We start from the raw sequence: 16,668 nt of genomic DNA, 5'->3' as shown, positions 1-16,668 counted from the left end.
TAACACGAACGGCTGGAGCCGCAAGGCCTGCTGGGATGTGTAGTCCCACGGCAGCCATTGACTTCCGTTCTAAGTACGGTGGCTGAGGAGGGTCCCGGGCAGTCACCTTCCTGCGCTGCTCGCGGGAGTGGTGACTATGGCTCAGAGCTCCCCGCCACCCTTTGACCCCAGCAGCCCCCCCCTTATCGAGGGCTTCGTCCCCACCCCCCTGCATCGGGAGGGGTTCCGGGACAAGTTCCTGCGCAAGACTCGCGAGAACCCGCTGGTGCCTATCGGTGAGTGGGGGCCCGGGGGGGGCGGGGAGCTGGGGGCCCGGGGGGGGCGGGGAGCTGGGGCTTTGGGGGCAGTGGGGAGCTGGGGCTTTGGGGGGTGGTCTGGGGGGCACAGTGGGAGTTAGTGGTCGGGGGGAGGGTGTGGCATGGGGGGAGTTAGGGGCCTGGGTGCCTGTTGGGGTGTGGGGGCATGTCTGTGGGGATGGGGGAGTTAGGGGCCTGGGGGGGCAGGGATAATGTGGGAAGCAATTGGGACACGTAGGAGGAACTGGAAGGGTTTGGGGATGCTCAGGAAATGGGACATAACCCAGGGAGAGCCCTTGGGGTGTCCCCCTCCTGCCTACTAACCACGCGGGCAGGGAGAGGGAGGTGAAGCAGGGGAAATGGGCTGGGGAGGGAGGAGACATTGAGGTTTGGGGAAAGGGGTGGAGAGAGTTAGGGGTGACCCACAGGGCGGGCCCTGAACCCTGCCCCTCAGATCTCAGCCTACCACCCCCCACTAACCTCCCAGCATTGTCCCTCTCTGCAGGCTGCCTCTCCACTGCAGGGGCTCTGACCTATGGACTCATTTGCTTCCAGAAAGGCAATACCCGCCAGTCCCAGCTGATGATGCGGGCCCGTATCCTGGCTCAGGGCTTCACCATTGCTGCCATCATGGTGGGGGTGGTGGCCACAGCAATGAAAGCTCAGAAGTAAGGTCAGGCTGGCGATGAGCTGCAGCCTCCAGGAGTGGACAGGCAACCTGTGCTTCGTGTTGTAGAAATGGACCCTTTGGCCCTGGAGAGAGTGAGTGCAGCTCTCATCTTGCTGGGGGACCAGCTCAATGGTGGTGGTGGAGCAATTATTAAAGATCCTACGGGGTTCTAGAGTTCTGGAAATGCAGCTAATACACCTGAGTGATTCAACCTAAAACCTGACCTGCGAGATTTCTTGACTCCATGGGCACTCATCCTTTCCTGGGGGACCCACAGGCAGCATCAGTCTCTAGCACCCAGCATTATTAATGGCCGTTGGATCCATTGCCTTGGTGACCCCCCTGGGGAACGGGCTGTGCTGACCCTTAGGCACGATCAAGTGATGAATCTTTCCGGGCAGGGAGTGGGACCGAAATACTGTGGATGGGAGAGAACAGTCCCCCTCTCTGGGGCTAGATCCTGTCTAGAGAGATCATGTCCCATGACCAGGGCTTGTCTGGAAAGAATGTGAGATCTATTAGGTTACCAACCATAAGCCAACTGCACCCATGCTTTGTAAAGAGAGAATTGCAGTGAGATTCTGATCAGGACATTGAATTCCAAAGCAGAGGGAAATTGTGAAGGGTCCTTATATACAATGGGGAAAAAACCAGGTAGAGAACTGCTGCTGTAGTGATGGAGATTAGGACACAGGAAATGCAGCTCTCTGTTGGAATGTGTGAAATTGGAGAGTTTCAAAGGTGGGGTCACATCAGGTCTGTGGGTTTTTTAATATTAATGGTTGGAGTTTAACTACTGTGAAACTAATCAATCTTTGTCAAGAACTAGAAGTTCCTGCATTCTGAGTCTCCGATGCCCAAGGGGAGCAGTATTTTCTCCTGTCTTAAACTTCCCAGCAGGAGGCTCTGTCTAAAAGCTCTCCATGCATTAACTGGAATGTGTTTAGTATTAACATTGAAAGATGGGAAAAAATCTCAATGAATAAGGATCCTCCTTTAGCAGGTACTTTGGAGCTACATCAATATTATAAAGAATGTTTGCTCTTCCTAGGTCAAACATGCAGAGCTGGGGTGGGAGGATTTAATGAGAGGGAGGGAAATAGTCTGTTGACTCTAATCATATCTGCAGGGTGTAGTTCTCCTGTCCTTCCTTTTGGCAGCTGCATAGTGCAGGACTCTGAAGGAGAAAGGCAGAAAGCAGATGGTATTGACAGCACCAGACTGGTGGCTGCGGTCCTGCATTGAGTGGCTGACAAAAGGAAGAACGTAAGGAGCTACACACAGCAGACATGAAGATCTATGCAGAAGATTTGTGCCATGAGGGGGTCTCCATGCCATATTGTGTCCAGGGAATCTTTGTGACTGGGGAGGGTCCCAGCTTGCCTCTCAGATCCCAGGAGGTTTGCTGCCCTGTACTTGTAAACAGAGCCAAATGGCCTCGAGTCTTTGAGACAGTGAATGTGGAAGCCTGTAAGGGCAGCGTCTCTGAGTAGAATAAAGCTACTTGGAGGCAAGGCTGGACAGAATGAAGTCAGAGAACAAAGACTTAATAACATACCTCTTGCTGCCTCCCACCACCCTTCCCCTGGCCAGAGCCCAGTGACTTGCATTGGCCATTTGGATGGACAGGGTATTTCGTTTCAGCCAAAGGTGCTGTGGCTTTGAATCTTGGCACAGGAGGAAGGGATTGCAGGGTTAGCCTGGCAAGCACCTTGTTCATTTGCAATCTGGCAGGGCTCAGAGTGGTGGGGTTGGCTCATCTCACCCAGCCAGGATCTGCTTCACAAGGGGCAGTTTGGATTTAAGGTAATGGGACGTTTCATGATAGCTGACACCCCAGTGTCAGGCATGCTGACGTCCTTGTCTCTGCTGGGAATAAATACAGCCAGGTCCTGTGAACCTCCGCTTTGGAAGTAGCATGTTCTGCCCTGGTCCTGGGAGGTGGCCTGCAGGAGGCCGGTGCATTGTATCTGATTGTGTTGACAGGTGAAACTGTTTCTCTTCAGTTGGGTGGAGGCTGCTGCTTAATAAACCTTCCTTTGGATGAACCTTCCTTTCCATGTCTTGGCTCCATCACTGAGGCTACCTCCAAAGAGGATTCTGCGTTGGACAACTGGAGTTGACTTGTTTCAGGCCAGGGGGTAGCTGCTTCTACCATCTAATCCAGAAAGGCTCGGAGCACCCCTCCCCTGGAGCCTGAGGGTCTGCACAATGAAAGCTACCCCAGAGGCTGAAGTCTGAATGGAGCGAGACTGGCAATGTCTGCTCAGGAGAAACCCCAGCTGTGTGCGGGAAGCTCAACTCCAAACAAGATCATGATTAGCTCTCTGCTTCCTCGAGGCTCAGAATTCATCAATAACCCTGACCTGCCAGCCCTGAGCTGAGCCCACAGCAACTGCTGGTAGTAAAGCTGCAGCGCTAACTCAGCGGTCCTGCCCTGACCAGGTCACTCCTGCTTTTCTTTAGGGTGGCTCCACCCTAAGGTCTCCTTTTAGCCCTACCCCAGTCTGCTGTGCCCAGTTTGTGGGCTCAGCACAGCAGCTGCAGTGGATTCCCCCATGCCCGCTCAGAGAAGCATCAGCCTAGAAAGAAAGCAAGCGAGAAACTGCTCCTTGGGCTGGGGTGGAGTCATGTCAGTTTATTTGTACAAGGTCACATATACCAAAGCAGGGGGGACATACAACAGGCATAGTGCTCCCCAGAGCCGTCACCGGGCAGGAGGAGGAACAGGAGCCGGGCCCTTGTCTGTAAAGCAGCAGTACCAGCTATCCCCTTGGGGTCCTGCTCCCCACTGGGAATGAGGGGGGGATGCCCAAGCCATGCTTCCTGCCCCCTATTCATGCAGGAGCTAGGCCCAGTTCCAGGCTGCTGCTCTGCCACGATCAGAGTCCTGGAGCAGGAAATCCCAGCCTGGCGTCTCGGAGCACCTGCCAAGAGCTGCAGCCCTAAACCGGGCCTAATCCACCTGAGCAGCAGGGCTAACGCCCAGCAGAACTAAGCTGGAGCAGAGTCAGACAGGGCCCTATGACAGCCATGTCCAATTAGCTCATGGGCAGGGCTAGGTCTGCAGAGGAGAGAGGTTCCCCGGTGCCTCACCCCATTGGCTGGAGGGGGCTCCTGGCTTTATGGACTTCGCCCTGAGCTCCCTGCCAGTGTCTCCTCCCAGCCTGCTCTCCCCACCCAGCACCAGGCAGCATGCCCTGTGTGAGGTCCCCGTAAGCCATGCTGCATTACACCTGACCCAGTCCCTGCCCGAGGTGCATGCGGCCAGGACAGAGAGCACAAGAACATGGCAGGAGACAGAGCCCAAGGGCGAAGGGGGTCCAGCGTGCCTGTCTGCTCCTGAGTGCAGAGCTGGTTTCTAGCCTCCAGGCTCCCTGTGCTGGGAGCTAGATGGGGCTGCCCTGGCCCCACCAAGACCCTATTGACAGATAAGGTGCTTGGGGAGGAAGCTGAGCCCCCTCCTCAAAGGGCATCGCTCAGGGGAGGACAGTGGAGTCCCTTTAGCTGGCAGGCCAGGGGTGGGACAGAAGAAACAGCAGCGAGAGAACGTGAAGCCACTAGGCCAGGCTGCCTCAGCCGGTACCTGTCCCCACCCCAGGCACTCCCCTTACTTTTTGAGGGCTCATCGGTTGCTCAGAGGCAGGGCAGAGTCCAAACACCAGAGCTAGAGTTTTTCCTCTGGAATATCAAGTCCACGCGCGGGCCGGTGGGCGTTTTCTCTCCCTGGCCAAGCACAAACAGGGATCTCAGCCCGTGTCCCCTGCAGCAGGGCAGGGGCAGCTCTGCTTGAGCTCAGCACTCCCATCCCAGCCACCTTCACTTAGGAGCAGAGGAAGTGCCGGAGCAGCTCAGCCCAGGGGCTCATCGAGCCTGGTATTCGGTCTCCATGAGAGGTGCTCCAGAGGGAGGAACAAGAAGTTCCCTAAGGAGCAGTGGTGGAATAAGTTCCCCTAGGGGAGGTTTCTCCTGAGTCCGAACTTGACTTGTCAAACCCATTGATGTGTCCTTAGCCAGCCACATACCCAATCCTGGGAGCTCAGCCTCAGCACTATCCTGTGGCAGAGAGTTCCCCAGGGCAGGGTTAGCCACTGCCATTGCCTCTCCGGTACTGCTATGCCAGAGACTCACGCTAACACTGGAGGAGGAGCTGGGGGTTGCTACCTCCCAGACCCAGATGCTCCTGCATGCTCCCAGCTCTGCTCCGCCTGGAGCGCCCATGACTGGGATTCTCCTTTTTCCCTGGCAGCTTGTGTGCACCTAGCCACTGCCTCTGGCTGATGTCACACCTGTGCAGCCAGGAACCGGCCCTGCCCCTCCCAGTGTCACAGCCATCCCCTGTTACAGGTGGACACAGGAGAGCCAGGGTCCCACGAGGAACTGGGAGTAGAACCCAGGCGTCCTGGCTCCCAGCCCCATGCTAGGATACTAGACAATGTTGCCTCTCATCCCACTGTCACCCAGTGCTGTGGCCCAGCATCTCAGGCAGGAAGCGGCAGGGTTTGCTCCCACCGAACTGGCTCAGCTCTCTGTCCCGGGGGAAGAAGCTGGATGGGTTTGAGGCAGAGAAGGGAGAGTCGGTGTGAGGGACAGCAAGGAGACCCCGGGATCTCTCACAGTGTCAGAGGCCTGTGCCTGGCCTACCGGCATCGAGCTCTCCTCCCCAGAAGCAGTGGGGGAGGGAGCCCAGCCCTGCTGCCCAGGGAACCACCATGGTAATAAATAAGTGTAAAAAGAGACCAATGCACCCTTTAAGCAAAGGAAAATCAGGGGGACAGTTACAACCAGCGACCCAACCAAATTAGCCACGCGCACCGGAGAGCAAAGGGGGCGGGGGACTGGGGGCGGGGGACTGGGGGCGGGGGCAGCAGCGCCCCTTGCTGGCGTCCAACTGAACCTGATGTGCTGGTCCAGGCGAGCCCGCTGGCGGAAGAGTGGCCCATGTCCGCCCCGTCCCCCCCACTCTTTGGTCGTGCTGGGCGGGCGGCTAGCGGGACAGGGGTGTCTGTTTGAGGGAGATGAGCACCGAGCGCATCCTCGACACATCCTTCCATTGCTTGCTGCTCTTGGGGTTGAAGTCACACAGCTGGGCCACCTTCTCCCACTCTGTGCCGGGGTTTTCTTCCTTGGACTCCTTCAGGAAGGCTTCCTCCGAGGCCCTGGGGGAGACAGGTGGGAGAGATGTGGGGGTCAGTCTCTGAAGGAGAGGGGGCTGCTGGATCTCCCCTCCTGAGACCAGGGAGGTTCCTGTTTCCCAGTGGGTAGGACCCAGGGGCTGCTAGGCACCACACCTGCACTCCCACCTGGTTCACCCCCATCTCCTCTCCCACGATCAGGCAACACCCCCTCCTTCTGGGACACAGAGTCCTGGCTGGGCCATTCCAGAGCAAGCGCTTGGGGCTGCAGAACTAGGAGAGACAGAGAACAGGAGATCCGGGGGCCCCAGCCAGCTGCTCCCAAGAGAAACTAGCCACCCGCCCCTTTGCTTTGGGGATATGGGGGATGTTGGTAGCCCAGTGTCACAAACAACAGCATCAGGAATGGCCTGGCCATTGTTATCCTACTGTCCTAGAGCCGCTGGGCTCAGCACAGCCAGCCTGCCTGTCTGAGCCTGAGGCCAGCCCAGCCCCAGTAAGAGGGAACGTCTGCTCTCTGGGCTGGGGAAACACCCCCCCACTCCCCCAGCCTGCAAACTATCCTCCCCCTCCAGCTGCTGGACTCATGCTCCCAGATCTCCAGGCCTGAGACAGCTGGTTCCTGGACCCTGGCTCCCAGCAGTGAGCGAGGCTCTTACACATCCAGACAGAGCCGTCTGCCTCACGTGAAGGGTGCCCCAGGTGCTGACCCTCGCTGCGCTCAGACTCCTTGGGCCCTGTGCTCACCTGGGACGTTGCCCAGCCGGCCCTGGGGAGGCAGGTGCAGCAATCTCCTCCCAGGGGCGTGAGCCTGGGGGGCAGATTCTTGATGGGTCATCTCCCCTCTTTCTATCTGCCTTAACAAGCATGATCCAGAGCCCCACTCATCTCTTGTGAATCTGCCAGTAGGACGTGCTCAGCTGGGTGCCGCCACCCTTGAGGCCGAGGGCCCCTGGGAACCCCTATTTGGGCAGCGAGTGTCTCTGGGGTTTGAAATCCCCACGCCCGCCTGGCTCCCCCAGGGCCCTCTAGGGAAAGGACACAGAGACAGCAAGAGGCACATACACATAGCCGATCACGTCGGCGTCCGGCTGCTGGTAAAATGCTTTGTCAGCAATCCTAGCGCGTGAGCAGGAGACAGAGCAGCCAGGCAGGCAAAGGGTTAGAGAGAGAGAGAGAGAGACAGGGTTAGTGTCCTTCCCCAGCGCGACGGGCAGGGAACCAGTTCCGATTCGCGAGTGACCCCGGAGCTGAGCAGACACCCGGCAGCAATGCAGGTACGCAGAAACCCCTCGGCGCGAGGCAGGCGGGAAATCGGACTGACTCAGTGCTGAGATGCCACAGCATCAGCACCACGGAAACCAGCATCTGGCAGCATCTGGCCAGGATGAGACCTTCTGGAGCAAGGCAGACAGAACACCTCTCAGAGGAGTAGGGGTCTGACCCTATTTTCTGACAAAGTTCCCCACCACCCCTCTGCTGAGCTCCAGCCCACGGGTGGCTGCATTTCACCAGGAGACTGTGAGCTATTATTGACAGTGACTGTTGCTGGCATGGGGCACTGTGGATCTGGCTTTAGGGGGACTCTGGGTGGACCAATCCCCAGCACCTCCTCTGGCTGCACACAGCTCAGCTGAGCGACAGGCTCCCTGCATCACCGGCCGGCCCCGCCACGCCATCCCCCGCAATACCTGTTGTTAACTCGGTTCTTCTCCATCTGCTCGTTCTGACGCACGTTCCACTCCTCCAGGTCCTTCTTGGCCTTTTCGCGCCATTCCTGCTCCGTCACCTTCGAAGCAGCATCTAGAGCACAGCAGGACAGACGGTCAGCAGGCAGCCAGACACACAGCAGGCTCTGCTGCAGGGGGAGCCCCACCCAGGCTGGGTCAGCTCACTCCCTTGGTAGGAGAACAGAGGCAGACAGGGCTGTATAGGCAGCAGGGTCCTGTCAGAGACTCTGTCCAGGGGGAATCCCCACATCCCAAGGGGGCAGATGCTCCTGTCACAAGACCACCCTGCTCCTCCAGCACAAGGTGGCAGGAGCTTCCCATCCTCCCAGCTAAATCGCATGCCCGCGGGGCTCTGCAGCCCCCAAGAACTAGGGCCCTTCCAGCCATGGCCACTGACCTGGCTTTCAGCGCCTGCGTGTGGCCCACTCTCTCCGTGCCCTCCCGCTGCAGAAGCCGAGTGGAGCGCGCAAGAGGAGGCTTCAGTGAGAGAGGTGTGCAGGCAGCATAGGAGCTGCGGCACCTACCCACACTTCCTGCTGGGGAAGCCTGAGCCTGCAGGGAGCCTGGCCTTTGGGTCGGCGCCCCAGCCAGGGTCAGGGAACTTGAGCCAGGGGCATTTGCTGGCGGGGAGGGGTAGACTGTCTCCCGGGATGCCTGGGAGCGTGGCAGTGGGTGTATGATCAATGCAGCAGGTAGATGAGGGCTGAAAGTGCCAGGAGCCCAGGCTCTCCGCAGCTGCTAGGGACAGAGGCAGGCAGGGTCTCTGTGCTGTGTGGAGGAGCCTCCCGCCCTGCCCACCCCACTCACCCAGCTCCTGCAACCGTTTCTTTTGCTCCTCCCGCCATTTGCGGATGCTCTCGGGCTCCTGGGTCAGCCTGTCAGCCCGGGCGATGGCTGCGTAGCCGTCCGTGGGGCCGTTGGATTCCTGCGGGACATAAGCACTCCCCCATGAAAAGCAGCCCTCTCCAGCACTCCCTGCCTGCCCTCAGGCCCTCCGCAAGCAGGGCGCAGCAAGGGCATGTGGTGGGGAGGAACCTCAGCGGGTGAACCCCTGCAGAGGGGTGAAGTGTGATGCCCCCCTCTGGACTGATAGTGATCAAACCTCCTCCCCACCAGTGCACACTGAGGAGCCCAGGAGGAAGAACTGAGGGGCTCAGTCTGTTCCCATATCCACAGCAAGGAGCCCACCCCCACGGCTGACCCCAAGCACCCCCTCAGCACAGAGCCAGGGGCCACTGAGGCCAGACGCCCTCCTCTCCAACAAGCCAGCTTGCCTGCACTAAGCTAGGTACCTAGCTGCCAGCCTGGCACCTTCTAACAGCATCAAACCTGTCCCACTGCCCAGCTCCTCAGGGCCCAGCATCTCCCACCCGCCTCCTGCCAAGTAGTCACTCACCGGCGCAACCCGATAGAACTTGCCATTCGCTGCCAACACGACTTTCATGTCTGTCCCCGTCACGCCCCCATCAGCTGCTGCTGCTCTGGGGAGGGGCTACGGGCTGCACCTTTGTGACATCATCCTAACAACTGACATCACGGGGCAGACGCAGCCGCCTGGCTAATGCGCCTGTGATGTCACAGTCATTCTGATAGGGCACCGTCCTGCTACTGATCCCTCCACTGCTTGGAGCCGGACGCCCCCCTACTTCTGGGTCCTAGTGTCATATTGCTGGCATCACCCCTGGTGTCCCGCCCTCACCGCCGAGTCCCCGGAGGGAGGGGCTGGGCCCAGTCACCGATAACGAGGGGTGTGATAGCTCTGGCCAGGGGAGTTGGGAAGAGCTGGTGCCTAAGGCTCAGTCCCACAGGGCCCGCAAGGTGGTGCTGTTCTGCCTCTAGATAGCATCAACCCCACCTTCCCCTCTCAGCGACTGCACAGAGATCAGGGGCAGATCCCTCTGCCAGCCCCACACACTGCAGGGCCCAGCGAGGGCCGTTCCTATAGAGGTCACGGGCAGATCCCTCTGCCAGCCCCACACACTGCAGGGCTCAGCGAGGGCCGTTCCTATAGAGGTCACGGGCAGATCCCTCTGCCAGCCCCACACACCTGCAGGGCCCAGCGAGGGCCGTTCCCCATCGCTGCTGGGTCAAAGGGGCTACACTTGGAAGGCAGCTACAGCTGGAGGGGAGGCTGCAGCTCCCTGTCCTGGAGCAGAGATGATTCTTTGGGCCCTGGAGCCTGTTGCTCATCCCTGAGCCCATCCTGGTGTGAGGAGGGGCCACTCGGACATCTGAGCAGAGCTCCGATTCAAAGCTCTCCCCTGTGAGGGCCAAGCACCGAAATCACTGGGCGATGCAGGTACTTAGCCCTGCTCAGGAGCAGGCCATGACATAGCACAGCCAGTCGAAGGTGCTCTCTGCCCCAACCCCTCCACGCCCCCAGCCCCTCCTTCCACTGAGCAAGGCTATTAGGGTGCAGCTCTCCTCTGAAATGCCCTGATCTAATTAAGTCCCTCCCTGTCTGATGGGATCATCCTTCCATGAAGCAAGCCCAGCGAACCCACGCACCCCACTGGCTAGCTACGTGGAGGGGTGAAATATTCCTCCCTGCCAGGAGCCACTACTCTCCCTCCACCCCACACAGCCAGGTCTGGGGAGGGGGCTGAGCACTCTGCCCGTGCAGACAGTGACTGAGACCTGGAGAGGGAGTCCTGGGAGGCATGTCCCTAGCAGATGCAAAGGGAGATGCTGCACATGCCCATGCCCCTGGGTGGGGATTGGCATTGTGACCGGAGGCCCCATGAGTCCAACACCAGTGGAACGTACTGTAGCGACAGGACCCCAGAGAGTGGCTGGGGCCCCTAAATCTCTGCGTTCGGGTCTCCTCTCGCTGGGATCTGTGGGGCTTGCCCTGACTTGTGCCAGCTGAAGTACGAGGAAAACCAGGCTGATAAACCAGCTGGGCTGCTCCAACTTGGAAAGGAGGTGTCACACGTCCCTCCCGGGTGCCATCATTTTCTACGAGCAGGAGCAAGAGGCTGGACCCCACTGCTGTCCCACTACCCTCCTCATCGCCTCTCGGCTCCAGCCTCTGCCGAGAGAGGCCATCCAGCTGCCCCGGGACAGCCGCAGCCCATTTAACGAAGAGACTGGGTGGGCTGGAGAAACACAAGGCCTTTGGGGAGGGTCTCTCTGGGTTTTCTGTCTCCCAATTCAGCTCCAACAGGCTGCCCCCAGCTTTAGACCCTTTGGTTGCTGCAGCTCCCCAGCTGGGGGACATCCCTCACTTGAGCACAGATCCAACAGGGGGAATAGGTGGGACTTTAATCCAGTCAGGAACCCACAGGACCCTGCTGCTCAGTCCAGTTCCGTCACCTCTAATGCCCTGGCACAGACAGACGGGCTGGCATGTCAAGGAAACAGGGCAGAGATGGAGCACCGGGCTCCCCCTTGCTCAGATACAGATGTGGGATGTTTCCATGAGCAGCACAGCAGCACCCGGGTGCAGAGGCAGGATGCCAGGGTCCAAGCAAACCCACTGGCTGACCGTCCCTAAGTGCAGGGCAGGGCGAAGGATCTGGCTCTCACCTGAAAGACATCTCCATTCACAGTGGCCCCCACGTCCTCAAAGTCAGCTGCATGGGAGGCAAGAGAGAAACATGTTACCCGGCTGTTAGCAGCACACGAGGGACCCACGATTGCTGCTTTCAGCTTGGCACAGAGAGCTGTGTGTGTTGGGGTGAGAGGGGAGTGAAGAGCTCATGGCTGGAAGAGCAGGGGGTCATGACTGAATGGCACTGGGAGAGCTATGGGGGGGAGCCCAGGGCCAGGATAGACGGGGGGCTGTGGGTCAGAAGTGAAGGGCATTGGCAGAACTGTGTGGGTGGAGCGCACAGGGCTAGGACAGCGGGGGGCTGTGGGTCAGAGCTGTGCAAAGGGAAGCTTGTGCAGCACCATCTCCCTGGCTCTAGTCCATGTTGGGGTCCCTCACTTTGCTGACAGTAATTCCCCTGGCTTCACTTCAGCTCATGCAAAAGGCAGCAGCCCCCTGCTCCCAGCACTGTGATCACATAATGCCCACCCGCCCTGCATCCTCCGGGCTGCCTAGGGAGAGGTGGCAGGATTTTAAGCTGCCACGTTGGGATTTAAAGACCTTGTAGCTGAGGGACCCGGCTCCAGCAGAGACATCCCTGAACCTCCTGCTGGTGGGAATCTGGAATCTCCAACCCCCTCGTTTGGGGGGCTCAGTGTTAGCCCCAGGGTGTGAGACTCCCCCTCTGTGGAGCATCCCCCTCCGCCTCTCCCCCCAGACATGTGTTTGAGGGGGTTCGGCTCAGGTCCTTAGGACACTTTTCCTGGTGCTTTATCTTATCCAGTGATCAGAGCAATTGCAGGGTTCTGCTCCCAAGCCGGGAGGCTGGCCAGGTTGAAGCACACTGATTGTTATTAAGACTATTATTAGTAACGACAAATATGCCCCCATCTTTCAAACATTCCAACCAAAGGCAAGGCCCCTCAGCTGCGAGGTCACACATGGGCACATGTGATTGGTCATTCAGAGGGGCAATCAGCTGAATCCCTCCAACCAGCTGCTGGGAATCCCAAACAGAGGCTGGACCATTTTGACTCCACTTTGTGGGTGCCGTGCCATCCCCAGGCAGGCAGGACAGAGCTTCCAAGAGAGGGGTCCCGGAGCCTTTGGCGGGGCCACCAGGGAGTCGGGACCACCAGGGAGTCAGCTGCTGAGGCTCCCAATGCCACATCTGGGGAAATGCTCCAACGGGGCAGAGCTGGGAGGAGCTCAGTTGGACCCCCATGTCCTGGATTCACACGGCCAATGCAGTCAGGCAAGGACCAGACCAGCCTTGGAGCTCACAGCTTCAGAGCTGGGAGGAGGGACATTGCTTACAGGCTGGGAACTGGAAGTTCTGGGTTCTACTCCAGCACAAGCATTGACGCCCTGTGACTGGGCAGGCCGCCTCCCTCTCTCCCTCTATAAAATGGGCAGAATTATCCACCCCCGCCCTCGCCCCTTCAGAGATCGGTCCCTGAGATGAGCGTGTTGGGCATGTTTGCCAGGCTTCCGGCTGTTAGGTTGTGGAATAAATATTACAGTAAAGAACTAAAGTTAGCTTTGGTTAAGAAAACATACACATTGTGAAGCAAGGCCCTGACTAGTTAGTAGAAAGAAGGCCTTGAAAATCACGAGTTATGAGGCCAGAAGGAATGGAGGAGGAAGGATGTCTAGTTCAAAAAGTAATTAATGAGATAAGGGACAGTTTCTACAAAGAAGGCCTCTGATCGGTAGGGGTGACTGCAGATGGTTTCAAATAAGACAACAAGAATCTGTCTTAAAAGGAGCCAACATGGACCTGCTCACCCCACATACCCGTGCTATCTTAAAAATAAAGGCTAGGTGAGTCCAGGTGGCATGCAAAAGCTGTTGGACAGCAGGTCGGAGGGGACGAGAGGAGGAGGAAAGACCTGGGGAGAAAGGAGGTTGTACATCCCATCTGGATTCAGTTTGAAAATTAGGGTGAAGTGTGAAGTATTTGTTGGCTCAAGTGGCAATGGCAGCACTGGTATAAAAAGAGTGATGAGTTTGAGGGTTCTTTGTCAGACCCTCACTCATTACGCTGGAGCACACCAGGATAAGGCCGCTTTCCCGAGGTCTGGCCCATCCATAAGTACACTGATGACGTGCTTCTGATCACATTGTGCTGTCTCGGCTACGACTGCTTATTTTTAGGCAGTCAGGCATGTTCTGAGCAACTTGTGTCTGGTAGTCTCCCATATTAATTATTTCTAATATTACTAATAATTCCAACAGAGGTGAAGGCTATTTGGGGCACAGGAGAGCCAGACTCCAGCCACTTTGAAGGCCTTAGAGGGGTAGTGGAGCACCGAGAAGAGTTCCCTGCCTCCACCTAGAGTGAGCTCTGGGTTCTCCCCAACGACATGCAGGCAGGCAGGGGCCTGCAGCTCAGTTGGACCCCCATGTCCTGGATTCACACAGCCAATGCAGTCAGGCAAGGACCAGACCAGCCTTGGAGCTCACAGCTTCAGCCCAGCTGAGCTAATGGCCTTAGGGGAGGCTACCCCAGGGAGAGACAGCATGACACAGGGGCCTGAGGAAGCAGACTTCAACCTTCCACCCTGCCAGCTGCTCCAGCCCCAGCAGGGCCTTAGATCCCTCTCTGTTGCTGTTTCCCACCCCTGCACAGCCGCACCCTCCCTTCTCCTCCACCCCCTCACACTCTTGCACACACACACACACACTAAGTAGGTGGCTACACCCAATCCCGTGGCTTGCTGGGTCTTGTCTGGCAGCATTTCCAGCTGCTACTCCCAATGCCTCCCTGGGCCCTGAATCTGGCTCTGCTGTGAACTCCACGGACCTGTCCCTACACTGGGCTAGAGGAGAGCCAGGCCTGCGACCTTCCAAGCCCTGATGTGCTCATGTCGCATGTGACAAGCCAACCGCCCCCTTCACAAGCCCACCCCGCAGCCAGCATGAGGGACCCCTTATTGCCTGAATGAGCCACAGAGACTTAGCCTCCTCTCCTTTGTAGAGGGATCATGGCAGGGCAGAGCTGGGGCAGCTCGCCTTTGGCCTGCTGCTGCCTGAGATCAGCCCAGCCCTATAGGGCAGGAGTTCCCGGGGCACGTCACACTGAGAAGTGGCCGCTGTGTCCTGATCTTTAGTAAGCAGCACTGGGAAAGGAAAGCCCAAAGTGAGCAGCACCAGCCCTTCCCAGGGATCCCTGATCCAGGGGCAGCCATGCTGACCATTGAACTCCAGGGTAACAACATCTGTGCTCAGCCCCTGCTAGACGTATAGAAGGGACCTGGGAACCCTACTCCTCGGGCAGGCGGTGAGCCCATTCCACCCACTGCAGAGCGGGGAACGGAACCACTGGGGCCACACGCCGTGCCCAGCCCCAGGGGGGGGAGCATTCCCCACCCCCAGCGGGGTCACACGCCATGCCCAGCCCCACGGGGGGAGGGAGCATTGTCCAGCCCCACTGGGGCCACACGCCGTGCCCAGCCCCACGGGGGGAGGGAGCATTCCCCACCCCCACTGGGGTCACACGCCGTGCCCAGCCCCACGGGGGGAGGGAGCATTCCCCACCCCCACTGGGGTCACACGCCGTGCCCAGCCCCACGGGGGGAGGGAGCATTCCCCACCCCCACTGGGGCCACACGCCGTGTCCAGCCCCACGGGGGGAGGGAGCATTCCCCACCCCCGCTGGGGTCACACGCCGTGTCCAGCCCCACGGGGGGAGGGAGCATTCCCCACCCCCGCTGGGGTCACACGCCGTGTCCAGCCCCACGGGGGGAGGGAGCATTCCCCACCCCCGCTGGGGTCACACGCCGTGTCCAGCCCCACGGGGGGAGGGAGCATTCCCCACCCCCGCTGGGGTCACACGCCGTGTCCAGCCCCACGGGGGGAGGGAGCATTCCCCACCCCCGCTGGGGTCACACGCCGTGTCCAGCCCCATGGGGAGGGAGCATTCCCCACCCCCGCTGGGGCCACACGCCGTGCCCAGCCCCACGGGGGGAGGGAGCATTCCCCACCCCACTGGGGTCACACGCCGTGTCCAGCCCCACGGGGGGAGGGAGCATTCCCCACCCCCGCTGGGGTCACACGCCGTGTCCAGCCCCACGGGGGGAGGGAGCATTCCCCACCCCCGCTGGGGTCACACGCCGTGTCCAGCCCCACGGGGGGAGGGAGCATTCCCCACCCCCGCTGGGGTCACACGCCGTGTCCAGCCCCATGGGGAGGGAGCATTCCCCACCCCCGCTGGGGCCACACGCCTGCCCAGCCCCACGGGGGGAGGGAGCATTCCCCACCCCCGCTGGGGTCACACTCCTGCCCAGCCCCATGGGGAGGGAGCATTCCCCACCCCCGCTGGGGCCACACGCCTGCCCAGCCCCACGGGGGGAGGGAGCATTCCCCACCCCCGCTGGGGTCACACGCCGTGCCCAGCCCCACGGGGGGAGGGAGCATTCCCCACCCCCGCTGGGGCCACACGCCGTGTCCAGCCCCACGGGGGGAGGGAGCATTCCCCACCCCCGCTGGGGTCACACGCCTGCCCAGCCCCACGGGGGTAGGGAGCATTCCCCACCCCCGCTGGGGCCACACGCCTGCCCAGCCCCACGGGGGGAGGGAGCATTCCCCACCCCCGCTGGGGCCACACGCCTGCCCAGCCCCACGGGGGTAGGGAGCATTCCCCACCCCCGCTGGGGTCACACTCCTGCCCAGCCCCACGGGGGGAGGGAGCATTCCCCACCCCCGCTGGGGTCACACTCCTGCCCAGCCCCATGGGGAGGGAGCATTCCCCACCCCCAGCGGGGGGCCCAGGCCGGACCCAGCCCGCCCCGTCCCCGCACTCACCCCCCACGTCCGGGGCCTGCCCCGGGCCCCCGTCGGCCGCCCCGAAGCCCTCGTCGTTCTCGATGCCGGCGATCTCGCTCTCCTGCTGGGCCAGGAAGGCGGCGGCGGGGTCCTCCTCCGGGGCGCCGCTCTCCGACGACGAGAAGAAGCCGAAGTCGTCGGCCATGGTGGCCCCGCCGCGCAGCGCACGGAGCCGGGGACGGACGGGGCGGTCACTGCGGGCGGAGCCTGGCGGCGGGCGGGGCGGGGCCCCCCGGGGGGGGGGCGCGGGGCTCCCCGGGGGGGGGGCGCGGGGCCCCCCGGGGGGGGGCCCGGGCGGCTCCGGGGCGGAGCAGAGGGGAGCGGGGGGCCGGGCTCGCCCCCTAAGGCGGGACCCTTCGCGGCGCGGGGCCGCGGCGAGCCCAGGCGGGCGCGAAGGGGGTGCTGCCGGGCTCCGAGCCCCGAGCCCGGGGGTCCCCGAGCCCCGAGCCCGGGGGTCCCCGGCTACCTGCCGCTGCCC

General features: G+C 60.5%; 2 protein-coding genes across 3 annotated transcripts; one reads left to right on the top strand and one right to left on the bottom strand.

Annotated features, from left to right (window-relative positions):
* The first annotated feature begins 50 nt into the window (after positions 1-50).
* HIGD2A (HIG1 hypoxia inducible domain family member 2A) lies at positions 51-1,184 on the top strand. The gene is made up of 2 exons (XM_073355173.1): positions 51-275; positions 802-1,184. The coding sequence occupies exons 1-2, from the start codon at positions 137-139 to the stop codon at positions 966-968; spliced, it is 306 nt and encodes a 101-aa protein (XP_073211274.1). The 5' UTR covers positions 51-136; the 3' UTR covers positions 969-1,184.
* Positions 1,185-3,578: 2,394 nt separating this feature from the next.
* CLTB (clathrin light chain B) lies at positions 3,579-16,399 on the bottom strand. Of its 2 annotated transcripts, XM_073355170.2 has the most exons (6): positions 16,170-16,397; positions 11,360-11,406; positions 8,639-8,756; positions 7,793-7,904; positions 7,167-7,220; positions 3,579-6,125 (listed from the first exon to the last, which is right to left on the bottom strand). In XM_073355170.2, the coding sequence occupies exons 1-6, from the start codon at positions 16,333-16,335 to the stop codon at positions 5,954-5,956; spliced, it is 669 nt and encodes a 222-aa protein (XP_073211271.1). In that variant the 5' UTR covers positions 16,336-16,397; the 3' UTR covers positions 3,579-5,953. The 2 variants fall into 2 exon arrangements, with proteins under 2 accessions (XP_073211271.1, XP_073211272.1); XM_073355171.2 differs by lacking the exon at positions 7,167-7,220 and having other exon boundaries at positions 16,170-16,399.
* Positions 16,400-16,668: the final 269 nt, after the last annotated feature.

The sequence above is a fragment of the Lepidochelys kempii genome, chromosome 8, assembly GCF_965140285.1.
Source record: "Lepidochelys kempii isolate rLepKem1 chromosome 8, rLepKem1.hap1, whole genome shotgun sequence".
In the NCBI taxonomy this organism is placed as follows: domain Eukaryota; kingdom Metazoa; phylum Chordata; order Testudines; family Cheloniidae; genus Lepidochelys; species Lepidochelys kempii.
Note: the sequence above shows the minus strand (reverse complement) of the source record. Positions and strands in the feature narration are given on the sequence as shown.